The 19,150-nt window shown below is 39.9% G+C and overlaps 1 protein-coding gene across 8 annotated transcripts in view; it reads left to right on the top strand.

The window, feature by feature from the left end:
• Positions 1 to 19,150, top strand: part of PPP4R1 (protein phosphatase 4 regulatory subunit 1) — a 65,881-nt gene that overhangs the window by 29,243 nt on the left and 17,488 nt on the right. For all 8 annotated transcript variants that reach the window (XM_054058643.1, XM_054058640.1, XM_054058639.1 and 5 more), the window contains 7 exons: positions 3,994 to 4,136; positions 5,513 to 5,659; positions 7,257 to 7,364; positions 8,092 to 8,157; positions 9,944 to 10,102; positions 11,185 to 11,315; positions 13,076 to 13,593. In XM_054058643.1, coding sequence (XP_053914618.1) covers positions 3,994 to 4,136; positions 5,513 to 5,659; positions 7,257 to 7,364; positions 8,092 to 8,157; positions 9,944 to 10,102; positions 11,185 to 11,315; positions 13,076 to 13,593 — 1,272 coding nt within the window. The remainder of the gene's footprint in view (positions 1 to 3,993; positions 4,137 to 5,512; positions 5,660 to 7,256; positions 7,365 to 8,091; positions 8,158 to 9,943; positions 10,103 to 11,184; positions 11,316 to 13,075; positions 13,594 to 19,150) is intronic.

The following is a 19,150-nucleotide window of genomic DNA, read 5'->3' as shown; positions in this document are numbered from 1 at the left end:
TACTGCATAGAATCAGTTGTGCATGAAGTTTGCAAAACAAACTGATTTTAAAAAACAATTATTAGACTAATTGGTCACTAAGTTCTGAAGCTGCATAATCAGGCTTGATGTGGATGGCCTTACAAACTTAATTACTTAATAGTGTGCTTAACCTATATTAGTAAAACCATTTAAATTACTGTTGTTGCTACAGTGAGAGGTGCCAATGATATCTGTTGAATAGCACATATTACGGCATTTCATGTAACAATTGTCATATGTAAGTAATTTTAATGGGACTGTTAATATTTGCCTTTCCCAGTTGTCAGTAGCTCCACCTGATGGGTTTTTTTTTTTTATTCCACTCTCCTGCATCTTCATGTTTCTGGATTTTCCATACCTCTTCTCCTATCTCCTGCTACACTAAGTTTTTCTTTTGCTTGATTTCATCCCTTTTTTTTTTTGTCACTTCATGCTTCTGATCAATGACTAATGGTGACTTTACCCTCTGTCATGATCGCGTCGTTCAGTCCTTGCACTGCCAGTCAGTAATGAAGTCAGTTTCTGGTTAGTAAGAAAAAAGAACCTGACTACTGAAGCAGCGCACACATAAGACACATCTGCCTTTCTGAGGGACTCTTGAGCTAAAAGGGATGAGCTCTGGTTAGTGATTTTCACTTGTCTAGATTTCCATTTGCCTTCAAAAACGGTAAAGTTGGAGGGACAGATGAAACAGGAAATGAGAGAAGTTGGAAAGGGAATATGGGATGATACTAGAAGGGAAAAAAAGAGAGGAAGGAAAAACTGTATGTGACAAAGAAGGGGATAAAGTTTGAGTTGATGAACTGTAGAATTTATTTTAACTTCGTCTTTGATTGTGCAAATGTTGTTCAGTTGGAGAACAGACATGGTACAAATCTAGTTCTATTGCCATACCCTTGATCCATTGACATATTATTATTCTGTGGACCTTCTATTCAGGCTGAATACAGAAATAGGGATCTGTACAGCAGGGAGGCCATGCATGTGTTTTCTGTGCCATTTGTTTCTCTCTAGTACATATGAATCAGTGTTTTCATTTGCGTTTCACCAAAATATTTTTTTAATGAATAACAGTATAAATGCAAAGTTATGCACTTACACATTTACTCCTTCCTCACAATCTTGATAAGAACAAATATTAATATTCAGATATTCTTAACATTCATCAAAATTGTCATTTAAAACATCATTAACATAGCCAGTAGTTGTTCTTCATGCACATTTGTACACAAAAAAACCTTACAGCCACTTCCAAATGCAGGGGTTACTGGCTGCTGCTTGTATTCCAGAGTGGTCATTTTGTAATAATAAAAACTTTGCAGAATTTCTTCTAAATACTGTACATTGTTTTAGAAAAAGCTACTGTGAAATAAACCGGGTTATAAGCTGGCTCTGGAATAATGACTTCATTTACAAATAACTGCTCTGGAGCTCTGCAGTAATCCCCTTTTCATTTTCAGTATAAACGTAACTGTGATGGTTGACTTCCTTGTAGCTGAAGTGTAATACAGAGTGAACTGAAGTCTCTGCAGGGGCTTTATACTTTTATATAAGAAAGCTAAGTGTATGTGCTAGGAGTAGCTAGATAAATATGTGGTACTTTGCTTTCAAGAGAGAATTTGTCAAATTCTAGGAGCAATGTAAATGTTTTTTCATTAGCGAGGAAGGAACAATTAATGACTTCTGTGATTTTGGAGTCAGTTTGGAATGTTGATTTAAACGGTGGTTGGTGATATAGCTAAAACTGAAACATTATGGAGAGCCTGACTGTACACAGTGGTTTTTCCAGAATGCCTAAAATAGAAACTTTCAGTCTTGATGTGAAGTAAAAATCTTCACACCTATTTTTTTTATACCATGCCAAAGTCTGCTCCTGACTGTATTGTACAGTGCAAAACATATATCGCACAGATGTATTCCGCCTTAAGAAGCTGTGTGTAATTATTTTAACTGGTACTGCCATGCTCCATTCACTGTGCTGGTGATTAAACCATAGAACAGAAATGTTTGAACTGAAATGGCAGACACTCACCTAATGAAGCCTGCTGGAATGTGTATTTGGAGCTGCCACTCCTCTAAGCTAAAGACAAAGCTGAGGAACAGGTGAAAAGAATTAGAAAGTACTGTATCTTTAGAGGAAATTTTTGGCATTGTTGCTTGGGTCTTTAGAAAACACAATGCAAAAGAAAAGCTCTACTGTAAGCCCATCAGACTGTAAGATTAGGCTCTATTCAGTGCACACTGGAACATATACTTCAGCATTTGGAAGAATTGAGCTCTTATCTAAATTGGAAAGCTTAAAGTTCAGGTTCTTGCATAGCAGCAGTAGTTCCCCAGAACAGCACAAATGGTTTTTTGATAGTGACTGATGGTGTTGCATTACACAGCCAGTTACATGCACAGTGCTGGTTTGTTTTGTTGGTTTTAATTGACCTTACTAAGATTGCAGAGCCATGTACTCAGAAGTCAGGGAATGTAAGAACTAAGGTGACTTTGCAGTTCTAGTTCATTCCTGGGCATGAATTTTTCAAATCTTTAATTGCATCATCTCATGTGTCTGTGTTCCCTAAAAGCCAGAGCTTACTTGGAAGCTCAGGAAGAGCTTTATGTGAGCAGCTTTTCAATATTGTAGGTAATGTGGCCGCTGCCTTAAGTGTTGCATAATAGATGAATCCTGTTCTGAACAAAAAAGGATGTTATGTGTTTGATACTCATTGCTCTGTTAGTGGAGTGCTTCATAAAGGAATTTAGAAATTCAGTTTCACAGCAAACCTAGTCAATTTGAGGAAAGGCCGTGTTGCCGTTAATTTACCAGTGGGTGGGCAAACTGCAGAGGTAACAAAGTCAAAACACCATGTCTATTTTGAGTGCCTTATGGCTGAAGCTTTATACATGGCTCTTGATATGCTTAACACAGAGTTCTTGTTGGCTTTAATTGCAGTGGTGGTATTTCTTCAGCAGTGAAGAGAGAGAGTTTAATCTGCAATCAGATGAGTAGTGTATGATTACTCTGTGAAGGTTCTGGCTTGAGTATTTTGCACAGCTTCACGCTAGGCAAAGGAATCAATTGGGTTTCTCAGCATTTTGCTTCTTTCGTAGTAATATAACAGCAAGCAGTCCCAGTGCCTTCTGTTACCACCACTTGCTTGCTTCCATCATCAGACAGTTCTGCCACTTCAGAGGAGTGTGTGATTGCACAGGGAAACAAATCTGAGTGCCAGTTCTTGCTGTTTAATCACACTGCTGTGGTGAGGCAAAAGCTGCGTCAGCAAAATCAGTTCTTCGATATGGTTTGTTGCCTGGCTGCACGAACATATTGTATTGGCATAATGCAAGCCACAATTTTTTGGTTTGGGAGGGTAGAAACTGCCTGAAGCAAGTTCAGAAACAATTTAAGATGCATTGCTGCCAAACATGCAGCCTCAGCCAGTTAGTCTTCCTCACTGTCCTCCCCATACACAACCCCTCCCCCCCCCCCCTCCCCCCCAAGTCGTCTTCTGACTGCTGCAAGCAATGGGGCAAGAGTGAGAACAGGATCCAAGTGATAAAGTGTTGTGACACAAGCCTCCTGTAGCCTTGGATCATGTCCTGGGCATGTCTTGAAATGTCTGCCTTATGAGAAAGGTGGGAGTGAGTCCCTCCAAGTCTTGGCATTGGACTCTGGTTCCAGTTTCTTGTCCAACACGTTCTAGTGTCCCTCCCCTTTAGTTGCTAGTCTTACCTCCTGTCACTCACCTCTCTGACCTCCATCCGTCCTTGCCCGATTGTTCCTCATTCTGATGTTTCCCAGAACATAGTTGTACCTGGTTTTGCAGAAAGAGGATCCTTCCTCAAAATGAAGCTTGACATAAATGTGCTGACATGAACACTAGAGAACATAGATTTTATGTACAGGACTGCAAAAAGCTTATTCTGGTAGTTTGCCTGTAAATATTTATTGTGCCTTGTTTGCTTTTATTTTGACTCTGACAGAGCCAACAGTGCGGGCAGAGCTGATGGAACAGGTGCCTCACATTGCTATGTTCTGTCAAGAAAACAGACCTTCAATCCCATATGCTTTTTCCAAATACTTACTGCCTATTGTGGTACGATACCTCGCAGACCAGAATAACCAGGTAAATGTCTTTTACGTGTAGTTTATTAGCTAGTTGGATATACCTGGTGTGAGGGTTTTGAATTTAAATGATTTAGCATCATACAAGTGTGTAATAGTTCAGGATGAAGAGTGACACAAATGGAATGACACAAAATATGTGGCACTCTGAACTTTAATTAAAGAAAATTTTCAACATTTTTTCATTTGACGTTATCTGTTCTGGTTTGAAGCCTTTTATCTGGTATTGTATTCTTATGGAAAAGATCTAAGAATCACTTTGATAACCTGACGTAATTTTAAATTTGGCAAAAATGAACAGTAGTTACAAAAACGTGACTCATTGGTATGATTCAGTTCTCTAACGCTGTTATGTACCTTCATTACCAGGTACTTGTATATTGATCCAGTAGAGCTTTTGGGTTGGACTTGGGTGGGTTTTTTTCTCTGTATGTATGAGTTAGTTTCTCTAAAGCTTTCTGTAGGCTTCTTGTAATTTCAGACTAGATTAATCCGAAGTGATACATTATTTTAAGTATTTTAGGCCTCTGAGTTTGTCACTGTTTTTTTGACTTGCCCTTTCCAGATTTTCTGTAGTAAAAAATGGGTACCAAAGTGTGGGTTTTTTTAATAGTTGTTTTGATAATTCATATATAATACAATGACTATACTTCTGCTTGATATTCTCATACTAGAAGGTCAGTGAGTCTGTTTATCATCTTAAACTCTGATACTCCATTGATAATTTGGCTTGTTTACTCTGAAACAAAGATCTCAAAAATGTTTTCCAGATTTCTTTATTCCACTGTGTAGTCTGTTGTTTTGTGTAATGTTTTCTCTTCTGATTAAATTACTTTTTGAGAGGCAGGGGGTAGTCATATTTGAAGTCAATTAATGTTTATTTTACTTTTGTCCAGTCTTTTTTGTTAGGTGGGACTAAGCAAAATTGTCCCTCAGAATTTAAAATGCATTCAAAATAAATGCAGTTATTCATTGTCAACCAAGCTTGTTAATCTCAGAAAAAGAGGATTTAGCGAATAAAATTCACATTCCTTAGAGCTTTGTTACTCCCAATTAGTTGTATTGCTTTCCCTGTATGAGCTTTGCCATGACATTTTTTTTTGACATTGCTTTCCTGTGTTTCAGGAAGTACTTAGGTAGATGCTTATATAATAGTGTTGTCGTAGTTTACAGTATGCAGGTGTTCTTGGATTCAAACATAGTTTATTTCAAATATGAAGTGTTTGCAAAAGTGGTTTTGGAGCACTTGTCCTCTCTCCGAGTTCAGTGGGTATAGGTGTATGGCAGTATGTAGGTACAACTTTGGAAATGCAGGACACACATTTAAACAAAACTGTCTTTGAATTCCTTGGTTCAATTTTTGTCTTTTTATGATAGGTAAGAAAAACAAGCCAGGCAGCATTGTTAGTTCTGTTGGAGCAAGAACTCATAGAGAGATATGATGTGGAGACCAAAGTGTGCCCTGTCCTGATAGACCTGACGGCTCCAGACAGCAATGACGATGTGAAAACGGAAGCTGTGGCTGTAAGTAGCAGTAATACCAAATCATACAGTATGAAGCTTGCTGGAATGCTTGATGTTACAGTGATAGTAGTGTGTTTCCAAAATGCACATCCATGTGCTATTAAGAGGAAAAAGTACATTGCTATCTGTAACTAATGTGTAGCTTTTTCCATGCTGTGTTACACTCAGGTCAAGGTTAGACTTAAATTCGATAATGCTGTAAAAAAAACCAAACAAACCCAGCTGGACAAAACAGTGCAGGGGATTATTGACTCTTGAAGCATCTGCTGTTGTTGGTGCTTTTTTTTCCCAGGTTTGATTGTTTTATGGAAGTTTAAATTGTTACGTGTACAGTCTTGAGCAGTTGAAAATTTAAGCTTATGTTCTGATGGACTTTGCTGTATCTCTGTTTTCTGTATTGTTTTTGCTTTATTGGACAAAATAACAAGGATCTGAGTTGATTAACTCATGGTTGGTTGGTGGTTTTCTTTTTTGCATTAGACACAACCTTAATTAAAAGTTATTATGTCAAATTAAGCTAGTAAGCAAATTAATACATTAATTTATAAAGGAGAAAGCAGAATCTGTATGCCTTTGTTTCCTTTGAATTTTTGCAATTTATGTTGATACATTTTGCCTGGCGAGCTTGCCTTTTTTTCAGTCATTTTGCTTGAGAGAAGTGTCATTTAGTGTTTCTCATTCTTAGTGTGACTGGACTCATAAACAATAAGCAGGCTGGGTACTATTTCATTTGGCACCAAATTTCTAGTACTTTCTTGAAGAAACTTGCAAATAGATATGGGAATAATCAAAGCAGAATTGTTCTACCCGTCTTCATGGTTTTGAAGATACTGAAACTTTACAGAGGTTTGTGTAGCTCACCAACTACCTAGAAGTTAGAAAAATAATAATTTCTTGTAGGAAAATCAGTTTAAATAGTTCTGCTGATGTGATTGGGAAAGCTAAACACACATGAATTCTTTTAGATTATCTTATTTAAAAAAAAAGGTAGTAAAAATCATAATGAAAGATTAGTTAGAGGGCAAAGCTGTTGCTTTTAAGATGTTACTTCCTCTGGTATGATGTGCTTTTTCAGTAATTTTATGTTAGGGAGTTGAATATGTGCAATATGAAGTGCTGTAATTTTTAAAGCATATGGAAGTTGAAGTCACTTATTTTCTGTTACTTGTAAAATTATACATGATACTTGTAAAATTATATGATTGTTGAGTATTGGAATAGTGAAAAGCTATTGTACTTGGTTTTCTTTTAGATTTTTTTTTTGAGTCTGTTTGGTAAGATATGAGTAATTTCTGAAAGCTTGGTTATTGGCGTTAGTTAGGAATTGTGGTTATTGCCATTAGTTTGGTGAAAGACCAATGTCTTCGACAGCCGTGTTCCATCATGGCACGGGGAAGGTACAGAGAAAAAAAAACCACAACACTTTATTGCAAAAGTGACCAAACTTTTTCAATTCAAAATATGGAATTTTTTTTTCAATGTTTTTCACAATTCTCAAAATTATGTGCATCAGAATGAAAAGTAAATGTAAAAACTCTTAACTGATACAGAATTGTGTTGTGCAATCATTCCTGATTAGTGTCTGTCTTGCTATTAGATAATGTGCAAAATGGCCTCCATGGTGGGAAAGGACATCACGGAAAGACTTGTTCTTCCTAGATTTTGTGAGATGTGCTGTGACTGCAGAATGTTTCATGTTCGCAAGGTATGACTTATCAGCAACTGGTCTGGATTATCTGTGAAAGCTGTGTCATGAACTTGGAACTTATATTAATTTAAATTACTTTTTCCTTGCTAGATGTCATTTTTGATATGTATAAGTGAAGGCTATGTGGTTTCCTCATAGTTTGCATTTCCACAGATTTTATATTTTACACTGCGTTTTTTCTGGAGTTCCTACCTTTATTATCAGAAACAAAAAAAGAATCTGCTTGTCTTTATGCCACAAAAATGTGAACCAGCTGTAACTGATACAGCATCAGCACCTTAGCTCATATCTCTGTGGGTAGATGGAATTAAAGATGCTCCTTAAGATGAAATAAACCAGTTCTCCATCATAGTATTTAGGTGCTGAGACTGTGTTCTCATTTTACCCTACTACTGCATAGCTTATTTTCCTTGATAACTGCTTGTGTTCTTTCATTTGACAGCACTTTGAACGTGTTGTATCTTTTATCCTCCTCTCCTTTCATTTAAGTGCCAGGGTGGTTCTTTCATGATTAAAAAAGACTGATTAAGCCTGAAATGAGCAAAACAATATTTATTTTTTCTTTAACCGTGGGAACTGATGGAGAGAGAAAAAGTGGCTGATACTGAGTTTGCGCCTAACCTGTTTATATGGCTTTAAAAGCTGTTTAAATTTTTCCTTTGATTTTTGTTTGCTGTATTAAAACTATGGTCTTAGCGGTTGCTTCTTGCATTTTGTCTGCAAGGTGTGTGCGGCCAATTTTGGAGATATCTGCAGTGTGGTTGGTCAGCAAGCCACTGAAGAAATGCTGGTAAGCCATTTCTTAAAGGATTTTTCTTTTTAATACAAGTCAGTAGTGGAGTTAATCAAGGTACAGGGAAGATCAGCTAAAATGATTAGGCAACTGCTATATTCCCTTAGTAAGGAAAGACTAAAAAAGCTGTGACTCTTCAATTTTGCTGATGTGAGTTTATGATTGATATTTACAAAGTCTTGAAAGACAGTTGCTATGAATACAGAACTCTTACTTGCCAAGTCACACAGTCTAAAGCTAAAGGATATTCTGTTCTAGAGCTTGGAGAAGGATTTAAACCAGACTGAAGAAAATACCTCTGGCTATGGAGGCAGAGACTATTTGCAAGTTCAAAAGTATATTAGGCAAGAAGTAGGCAAGGAATATGTTTAACCCCAGCTGGCAACAAAGCACCATACAGCTGCTCGCTCACTCCTCCCTGGTGGGGAGAATCGGAAGAGTTAAAGTGAGAAAACTCGTGGGTTTAAGTAAAGCAAAAGCCATGCATGCAAGCAAAGCAAACCAAGGAATTTATTCACTGCTTCCCATTGGTGGACAGATGTTCAGCCGTCTTCAGGAAAGCAGGGCTCCATCATGCATAATGATTATTTGGGAAGACAAAGCCATCAATCCTAACATCCCCCTTTCCTTCTTCTCTTACCTTTATATGCTGAGCATGATGTCATATGGTATGGAGTATCTCTTTAGGCATTTGGGGTGACCTGTCCATCTGTGTTCCCTCCCAACTACTTGTACCTCCAGCCTGCTTGCTGACAGGGTGCTGTCAGCAGAGAAGGCTTTAATGCTGTGCGAGTACTGCTCAGCAATAACTAAAACATGCCTTTAGTATCAACACTGTTTCCAGCACAAATCCAAAGCATAGCCCTATACTAGATACTATAGAGAAAATTAACACTGGCCCAGCCAAAACCAGCACAGAGGTAAAAAGGGAAGAGATACTAGTTGAAAATGGAGAAGCAGTGAACTGGATGGAGCAGTGAGAAGAGGATCGTGAACAGTGCCTCCCATTCTTCTAGCAGTTCCAAGGAGCTGGTGGGTGTTGTTAGGCTTGGAGATGTGACAGGGCTAGGGAGCAGAAATCAGACTGACAGTCACTGGGATCCTTCTTCAAACTTTCTCCTTTTGGGGGTGTGGACAGTGAGGTTGTTAAGGGCCAGTTCTGTTTGAACTTGATTTGTCTTGCACCAAATGCAGCGTCTCTCTCATTCCCTTATTGCTCTGTGCGGCTCAAGTCCTGCTTTGTAGGGTAGGTGGTGACCGATTGGTAAATCTAGCTGTGAGAAGTTAAGGTGAAAAATAAACATTTTCTTTCTATCTGGAGATGCTTTTCCTTTGCATTTCAGTAGGAATCATAAAAAAATTTGAAGTTCTCTCTGAAAGGTAAAATGTTAATGCACCAATAGTCTTTGATTTTGTTGCTTTTGATGTTTTCTGCTTTAAAAGGATGGCGTAGAGATGAGGTTTTCTCTTACAATAGGATTTTTGAGCTTGGGGAAGTGTTTGGAGTTCGTTTTTTTGCTTTTATAAATCAGGTTAGACAGTACTTTCCTGTTACTCTTCAGACAAGTGATTTTTTTCTTATTTGTATCCATAAGATATAGAGCAACTCACTAGAAGGATGATGCTACTGAAAATGTGTTCTTTATCTTGCAAATGTTAAACTATTGCATCAGAATATGAGGGCAGAGAACCAGATAAAGGAAATGAATGTGAAAAAAGAACTTACTTTGAAACAAGTACTGCCTGTTAAGACTTGCAAACTTACTCACTGTGTTCCTAACAGCTGCCGAGGTTTTTCCAGCTCTGCTCTGATAATGTGTGGGGAGTTAGGAAAGCCTGCGCTGAATGCTTCATGGCAGTTTCTTGTGCAACATCACAGGAAGTCCGGAGGACAAAATTGTCAACCCTTTTTATTAATTTGATTAGTGATCCTTCACGATGGGTAAGAATTGCTTCTTATTTCTTGAATAGCTGTTGTATTTCAAGAATTTTACTGTGATGCTTCGTATAGAACCTCTCCTTGTAGGTGAGGATAACAACTTGTTTCACGCGCCTCAAAAAAAATTATTGTTGGACTGCTTAGTTTGTCAGTGGGTGTGAGAGTGTCCCGCACATTTCCACTATAGCATGTAAGAAAAACTGTGACAGTGGAGTAGCTTTCCTTAGCTACAGAACTGCCTGTGACTTAACGTTGCTGAATATCATTAACAAAACTGGAAAATTAGATGATTTGTTTGTGTTGCTTCAGGTACCTTACCATCACCTCCTTTTTGGGGGCTGAGTTGTGCAGTGGAGTGGTGTTGGTGTTGGGTTTGGGTGGAGTTTTGTGTTGGCAGGGTAGTTGGAGAGTGTTTTCTGGTTTGGTGGTTTGTGAGGTATTTTTGTCTGGCAGATCTACTCTTGAAACATTAAGTTTGTTATTGAGCAGGATACTTCTGAGAGCCAGAAGTAGATCTTTTGCACGGGACCGTGAGCTCTCGGATCCTGGAAAGTCATGCAAGTTGCAGCCCAGCAAAATTAATCAAATAATAAAAGTGGAGGTAGATAAGGTAATTGTTGAGAAGGGGAGAATAAATAGGTGGAGGAGGAGGGAGCAAATGAACAGCATAACCAAATAGCAGAGGTAAAGAAATGCAGAGTTTATCTTCAAACTTATGGTAGTGAAATTTCTGTTCACCACACAATTTTTTCCTTTCAAATTGTCAAAATTCCCAACTCAGCTTTCCAATTTACATGCTTTTGCTGTCTAAATAATTGTGATTTCTTTGGTTGTGGGGAATAAACCTGTCATCTTAGTTACCCGTGATTTAACTGTTTCTACCCTGCTTTTTCCCAACTTTTTTTGTTTAGCACTTCCATGTATACGGCTGGCTGACTTTTCCCAGCCAAGAGCTTCTGCTGTTGCTTTGCTAAGTTGGCTTATAATCCTTCCAATTCTTAGTAGCGGACATTCATGTTTTATAGGATGGCAAGCTTTCTAGATACTTAAATATTTTTTTTTCCATCATTAATCCTTACCACTAGGTTCGCCAAGCTGCTTTTCAGTCTCTGGGGCCTTTCATATCAACTTTTGCTAATCCATCCAGCAGTGGCCAGTACTTTAAAGAGGAAGATGGTAAAAACCCAGAAGATTCTGGTTCTGCACAGGAAAACAGGTAAAGAATTTGCTAAATCTACAAATTATTCTTTCTCCTTGTTTTCCTTCTGTGTGAACTGCAAATTAAGAAAATACTCAATTTATACAGGAAAGTTAATTTCTCTTGGTAAATGGCAAGATCTGGAACTTCTCATTTTACCTAACAGAAAATGCTGATAGTCTATTATTAACTAAAAATATGACTATTCAGTAACTTAGGATAGCTCAGGATATATACCTTATGTGATGAAATGGCTGACTTGATAGAAAAAGCAGGGCAGTGGATATAATCTACATAGATTTCAGTAAGGCTTTTGTCATCATCTCCCATAAGACCCTCATAGAGAAACTGATGAAGTGTGGGCTGAAGGAGCAGACAGTGAGGTGGTTTGAAAACTGTCTGAATGGCTGGATCTAGAAGGCGCTGATCAGTGACACACAGTTGGTAGGCCAGTAGCTGGTCGTGTACCTTGAGGTCAATATTGGGTCCAGTCTTGTTGAACATCTTTATTAATGATGTGGATGATGGGCCAGGGTGTACCCTCACCCAAGTTTGCTGATGTGGCAGAGGGGCATGCTACCATCAAGAGGGTCCTCAGTAGGCTGGAGAAATGGGCTAGCAGGAACATCTTGAAGTTGAACAACAATAAGTACAAAGTCCTGCAACTGGGGAGGAATAACCTGAAGCACAAGTACAGGCTGTGGTCTGACTGGATGGAGACTGGCTTTGCAGAAAAGGCCCTGGCGTCCTGGTTGGTCCGTGGTCCCGACTGACCACGATCCAGCAATGTATCCCTGCAGTGAAGGCCAGTGGTGGTCTGGGCTGCATTAGGTGGAGTTGTTGCCAGCAGGTTGAGGGAGGTGATCTGTCCCCTCTGCTCAGAATAGGCGAGGCCACAGCTGGAATGCTCAATCCAGTTAGGGCTTCTCATTATTATCATTATATAATTTCACAATGAGTGTGGTGAGATTGAGACAGTGGCACAGGTTCCCCCAGGGAAGTTGTGGATGCCCCCTCCCTGAAGTGTTTAAGGCCAGGTTGGATGGGGCCTTGAGCAGCCTGGTCTGGTCGGAAGTGTCCCTGCCCATGGCAGGGGGTTGAAACTAGATCATCTTTAAGGTCCCTTCCAACCTAAAGCATTCTATGATTGTGAGAAAGATGTGGATATACTGTAGAGAGGCCGGTGCAGAGCCACAAAGATGATGAAGGAACTGGAGCATCTCTCCTGTGAGGAGAGGCTGAGAGAGCTGGGACTGCTCAGCCTGGTGAAGGGTAGGTTCAGGGAGATCTTACCAGTGTATACAAATACCCAAAGGGAGGGTGCAAAGAGGACAGAGCCAGGCTCTTTTCTGTGGTGTCCAGTGACAGGGCCAGAGGCAATGGGCACAACCTAAAACACAGGAGGTTCCGTCTAAATGTAAGGAAACACTTAGGTTTTTTTCTTTTACTATAAGGATAACTGAGCACTGGCACTGGTTGCCTATGGAGGTTATGGAGTCTTCATTCTTGGAGATATTGGAAATCCATTTAGGCATGATCCTGGGCAACTGGCCCTGGGAGGCCTTGCTTGAGCAACCGCCTGATGACCGCCCAGATGACTTACAAAGGTCTCTTCCAACCTCAACCATTCTGTGATTGCTATGATTTGGTTTGCTATACTGTAAGTCAGTCTAGTTTGATAAATAGCAAGCTCATAGCAACTGTATGAATTTTCAAGGATCTGTTTGAAACAAGATTATTTTGGATTTTAAAAGTTCATTTGTTTTGCCGCTCAACAGTGAACAAGTCAGAACTTCAGAAGATGTTACGACCAAGAGCGGGCACAACGGGACAGAGGACTTGTCTTCACATGCTGATAATGATGATTTTGCAACGAAACTTGAAAATGCCATGGAAGATCAAAATACAGTATCAAATAACTCTCTGGGAGAAAGTGATTTCCAGACTGAGTCATCCTTCCATTGCACTTTGTCTTCAGAATCTTGTGGGGAAATGGCTGATGAGAACGAGCAAAGTTCTCATTGCTATACAGCAGGTCTGCAGGAGGCTGGGCTAAATTCACAGGAAACCTCTCTTTCAGACCAGGAATTGTACAACTCTTTCCATTTCTGGAGGACTCCACTTCCTGAAATAGATATTGATTATGAGCTTCAGCAGACTTCTGAGCTATTACTCGATAGAGAAATTCAGGAACTCACTATGCCAGTGTCTTCGAACATTCCTATGGCAACAAGGAAAGAATTGGAAGAAATGATAGAAAATTTGGAACCTCATATAGATGATCCAGATGTTAAAGGTATAGTAAAGATACTGAAGAGTTTTTGGTGTTTGGACACCTGCGTATGTTGCTTTAGCAGTTTGTTCTTTAGCCTTCGCTTTGTTTTAGAAGTTGTAAGTATTACATTCTCCTGGTCCTCAAAGAGATTGTATCTATTTTGATTTAATTGTGAAAATTCATGATGAACTAAAGGGAACTTGCGTTTGTGTAAAGGTGTTTAAAGGTGGTATGTTTCCTACACATCCACAGTTTGCAGTGTAAACTTCTGATGGCCTCTTTTGACACTAATCAAGTAGATGGTTCAATGGCATAAGCTGTTGATAAGGAAACTTATTTGTAATTAGCATACATGCAAAATAAGGGAGATTAAGTTGGAGTTTTGTTTAAACACTGAAGTGTGTCAAATGTTTTTTATGTATTTTATTTTTAATTAATTAGTCTTTTCTGCAAGGCCTTTATTATTGCAGTATCATGTTGTTGACTTAAGTTTACCAAGTTTGTTCGGTCAAACTGAGAATTGATCCAAACTGCATTCTTGAAGTTAATGCACATCTTCCATTTTAAAAACTCTTGAAGGGTGGAGAACAATTTCATAAGTGTGAGCAGCTGATGGAGCAGCAACTCAAGGGATACCTCTTGGGCTAAAATGACTTGGTTATTTCACAGTTTACATGCTGGAGACATTTCTTTTGGTATTCGTGTGCTGAATAAATTCTAAGGCACATCAGGTTTCATAGTCATAGTCCAAGCCTGGTGTGTCACTAAAGAAGAAGCCCGGTTATTCTGGAGCTGAAGAATTTCTAGGGGAGAGCATACCTCTACCAGAAAAAGTAGGAAGGAAAAAGAGGGGCAAGTCGGGAGTGGGGGAAAAACATGTTCGAATAAACTGATACTGCTTTCAACGTTTTGTTGCTAGAAGGTTGATATGCTAATAACTTTTCTTAAATGGATTTTGGGCTGCTTCTATTTACTCTATTGTGAAGTCAGCAGCTGAAACTTTGTGTTTTAAGAGTGCTTTAGGCACTTTCTAGGGAAAGAGACAAGGGGAAAAAAAAATCAGCCTTGCTAATGATCTCAGTCTTCACATAAACCATCTCTGAAGCTCATGCTAAACTTCGACTGCTCTTTAGGTTTGTTCTGACCAGTTATAGAACATATCTTAAATGCTTTGAGTGAAGATTTCGGTAGTCATCTATTTGTACATCCAGAGCTGTCCTGTTTTTGTCATGTCTGTGTTCATATCTTTTGTCAGAGCAGGGTTGGGGTTTTTTTGTAGCTCTCTTGACTGGACATCAAGATATTTTCTGTGCAGTTGTTGACTGGCACTTGCACATTTCAGTGGAAGAAAAGTGTTACTAGATTGCCAACAGCATGGGTTCCCAGTACCCACAAGTTAGAAAAGGTTTGAATTAGGGTTATCATGGCCATTTATTCTAATTTGGGTGAGGTGGGTGGCTTTCATTACTTAGTCACCTTTGTATTCTGTTCAGTACTTCTGACTTGGGTCAAGGCTGTGTAGCGAAGCCCTGTGAAACACTCCTAAACCTTGTACCTTTTTTTTTAAAAAAAAACAACTCTCATTGTTGAGTCTAAGTACTTAATAAGCTGGAATTTAACAACATACCTGTTTTGATTTCATAATATTGCTATTTTACTTTTATATGAAGTGCATTGAGGCATAAGGAAACTGAGACCAAAACTGATAGAGTAGTATCCATTTTGCATGCTTGTCTCAAACACTAAAACACACAGTGAAGCAGTAGGCATCCAGACTAGTCTCTGAATAGCTGACTTGATGTCTGTGTTTTGGACTTGGAACTCCATAAATGATGACAAGGTGGAGGTAGATTTCCTTTGGGGGTGATCTATAAGATCGGAGCACTGCCTCCGTTTGTGGTGATACCAGGAATAATGCTTCCATCTTTACCATTTAAAACTGTTGTTGTTAGCTGATGATATAAATATTTAGTCTAAAGGTTGTCTTAATTTGTTATTTTCATAGAACTTTTATGAAACTTCTTGATTTCACAGATGATTTTGTCTCTATTTAGCTTACAGGTGCTTGCCAAACTGCCCTGGTCCCAATCGGTGCTTAGGATCCTTCCCTGCCCCTCACCCCACAAGACTAACCATTATTATTTTATGAATCTTGTACTGTGAGTGGGCTGGTTCTTCACAGCGAAGACTAAGCAAGCTAGGAATTTGTCTCTTTCCTCTCTCTCTCTCTCTTTTTCTTTCTTTCTTTTTAAATCCCTGTGACCTTCTTCTTGCACTTATTTTCTTCATTGGTTTGCTGTCACCAAAGTCCCAGATTCTTGCTTCCATGCTGTTCTCCTGTCTTTTATTGCTGTATTCCCAGCCAAGAGATGGGAGTAGAAGGTGCTGTGTTCTTTACGGTGGGTAAGCAGAGGCTTGCCATGCTGTGGAGGTACATCTCTTCTGGTTTCTGTATCAAATTGGACAAGCATCCTTGAGACATCACAAGATGAAGTGAGAATGAACTAGCAAAAGCCTAGTGCGGGAATGATAACAGTAGTGTATGATTTTATGCGTGTGTTAATAAGGTGAAGTTGTTCAGATGACCATAACTCTGTCTGTATCTCATCTCTCATGCTGCTTGACTGTGCAGCTTCAGCATCCTTCTCTTAACATGTGGTATCCTTTCTAGTACAATAAGCAGAAGTTGATGATTTCCATTTTGCTAGCTGGTTTCAGACCCAGTCCCTGACAGCTGAGGCAGGTGTGGAGATTTGGTACTGGAGTTCAACTCGCAAGGATTCTTGCGAGTAAGTGAAGAGGAGTAGTGTTTTTTTCTCCTCCCCTGCCCCCCCCCCCCATGCTTTGTCTGTGTATGCATCCATAGGAACTACTATACTTCTGTACCCCATCCTTTCTTTCCATATCTATTTCACCTCCTAACTCCTTTCTATCCTACTTTTCTGCATTCCTCTGCTTCACATCTTACCTTTTCTTTGTTGTACAAGGAGCTTCTTCCATCTCCTGCTTGCATCATTTACAGGGGAAGTATTGAGAATAGCTCAGTTTTTACCTCAGCACTTCGTGACAAGGGAGGAGATCAGTTGAGAAGAAAGACATTGCCAGCTTGTGCAGCCCAGAGTACTGTATGTTCAGGACATACTCCAATCTTCCAGATGTCTTGGCTACCAAGCACTAATGGATTACTGTTTACATACACAGAACAAACTGTGGTTGTACGGGTTTTTTTTGTTCTCGTTTGTTCAGGGTTTTTAGGTTTGTAACTTGACTGTATTTTCTGTGTTTCTGTAGTGCACTTCTCTATCATCACAGCGTTTTCCATTTCAAACTTCAGATCCTTGCTCCAATGCATGGTGACTGATATGGCCTCTAGCAAATACGTTTTTTTTAACAGTGGCCAGCAACCGTCATAGAACATTTCTTTTTCCGTAATCTCATTCTTAGAAGGGAGTAAACTGCTGTGACTGAACCTCACTCCTAAAAATCTTTACCTTGATGCTTCCTTTCCAGAACTAGCTTGTTCCCAAATTGATAAATCTGAGTAACGAGCAGCTGAGCAGTCAGCAACCAAGATAAAGACAGCCTGTCTTCTCACAGACAAAGTCTACTGGTTAGCAGAGCTAAATAAGCTGTGCAGAGTTAAGCATATACATTTTGCAGTATGTAATGCCTGTTAATAGGACCTTTCTAATCTGCTCAGACTGGGAAATGGAAACCTGCATGTTCCTCTGAAGTATGCCAGCTCTTAAAATTATCACAGGGTATTTATTCAGGTCACCTTTTTCCAGCTCGCTGACACTGCTGCTCTCTTCACTTCAGAGGTTGATTTTCTTTCCATAGATGTTTTTATTTCTCTATTTTTCCTTCCAGGGACCCATTTTTCAGCTTTATTTATCTCCTTATGTTCTGCATAGCAAGTGCTAAATCATGTAATGTCAGCTTTTCTTAATATTGTTTGGGGTAAGAGGGAAAGCCTGACTTGCAGGTTACTGGACCTAACTGTGACTTATGCCAGTTACAAGCTGCTTTGCCAAATGGAGACCCAGTAGGGATAACTAAGTCCAAATGTGGGGTCATTTGAGCTCATTCCCTTCTTAAAACTATGTTTATAAGTTAGACTACCTGCGCTGCCTGCAGTAAAAGTCTAAAATATATCGGTAATAGAACAGTAGATGAGGGGAAGAAGTGGAGAAGAATCATAGAATAGTTAGGGTTGGAAGGGACCTTAAAGATCATTTAGTTCCAACCCCCCTGCCATGGGTAGGGACATCTCATTAAATCAGACTGCCTGAGGCCCCATCCAACCTGGCCATGAACACCTCCAGGGATGGGGCAGCCACAACTTCCCTTGGCAGCCTGTGCCAGTGTCTCACCACTCTCATGGTGAAGAAATTCTTCCTGATGTCCAGTCTAAATCTGCCCCTCTCCAGTTTACACCTGTTCCCCCTCATCCTATCTCCACGAGCCTTTATGAATAGCTCCTCTCCAGCTTTCCTGTAGCCCCTTCAGGTACTGGAAGGTTGCTATAAGATCTCCTCTGAGCCTTCACTTCTCCAGGCTGAACAAGCCCAGCTCTCTCAGCCTGTCCTCATATGGAAGGTGCTCCAGCCCTCCAGTCATCTTCATAGGCCTCCTCTGGACCTGTTCCTACAGCTCCATATCCTTCTTATGTTGAGGATTCCAGAACTGGACACAGTATTCCACATGAGGTCTCACAAGAGAGGAATAGAGGGGCAGAATCACTTCCCTCAACCTGCTGGACATGCTTCTTTTGATGCAGCCCAGGATATGGTTGGCCTTCTGGGCTGCGAGCACGCATTGCCGGTTCATGTCGAGCTTCTCATCGACCAGCACTGCCAGGTCCTTCTCTGCAGGGCTGCTCTCAAGCATGTCATCCCCCATTGTGTACTGAAAACGGGGATTGCCCTGACCCAGGTGCAGGACCTTACACTTGGCCTTGTTGAACCTCATGAGGTTCTCAGAGGCCCACTTTTCCAGTCTGTCCGCGTCCCTCTGGATGACATCCCGTCCTTCCGAGGTGGCAGCTAAACCATTCAGCTTGGTGTCATCCACAAACTTGCTGAGGGTGCACTCAATCTCGCTCTCAATATCATTGATAAAGCTATTAAACAGCACTGGTCTCAGTACGGACCCTTGAGGGACACCACTTGTCACAGATCTCCATCTGGACCTTGAGCCACCGACCACTACTCTTTGAATACGACCATCCAACCATTTTCTTATCCACCTTCCCATCCACCCATCAAATCCATATCTCTCCAATCTGACTGTGTCAAAGGCTTTACGGAAGTCTAGATAGATTACATCCGTCGGTTTACCCATGTCCACTGCTGCAGTTACCCCATCATAGAAAGCCACTATAGAAAGAAACTTCTTATGTTTTAATTACTTGTATGTCTGTGCTGCGTAATGCAGCCCATACCCTCATTTCTTAGTCAGAGGCAAAGGATGAGTAAGGCAGATCCTTCAGAAAAAAGAAGGAAACATGCCACTTAGAAATGTCAGTGTCATCTAGTGAAACATCAGGAGAAACAGAAAACAACAATAAAACATATTG

This window comes from Cuculus canorus, chromosome 2 (assembly GCF_017976375.1).
Source record: "Cuculus canorus isolate bCucCan1 chromosome 2, bCucCan1.pri, whole genome shotgun sequence".
Lineage (NCBI taxonomy): Eukaryota > Metazoa > Chordata > Aves > Cuculiformes > Cuculidae > Cuculus > Cuculus canorus.
This window is presented reverse-complemented; position numbering and strand designations above follow the sequence as displayed.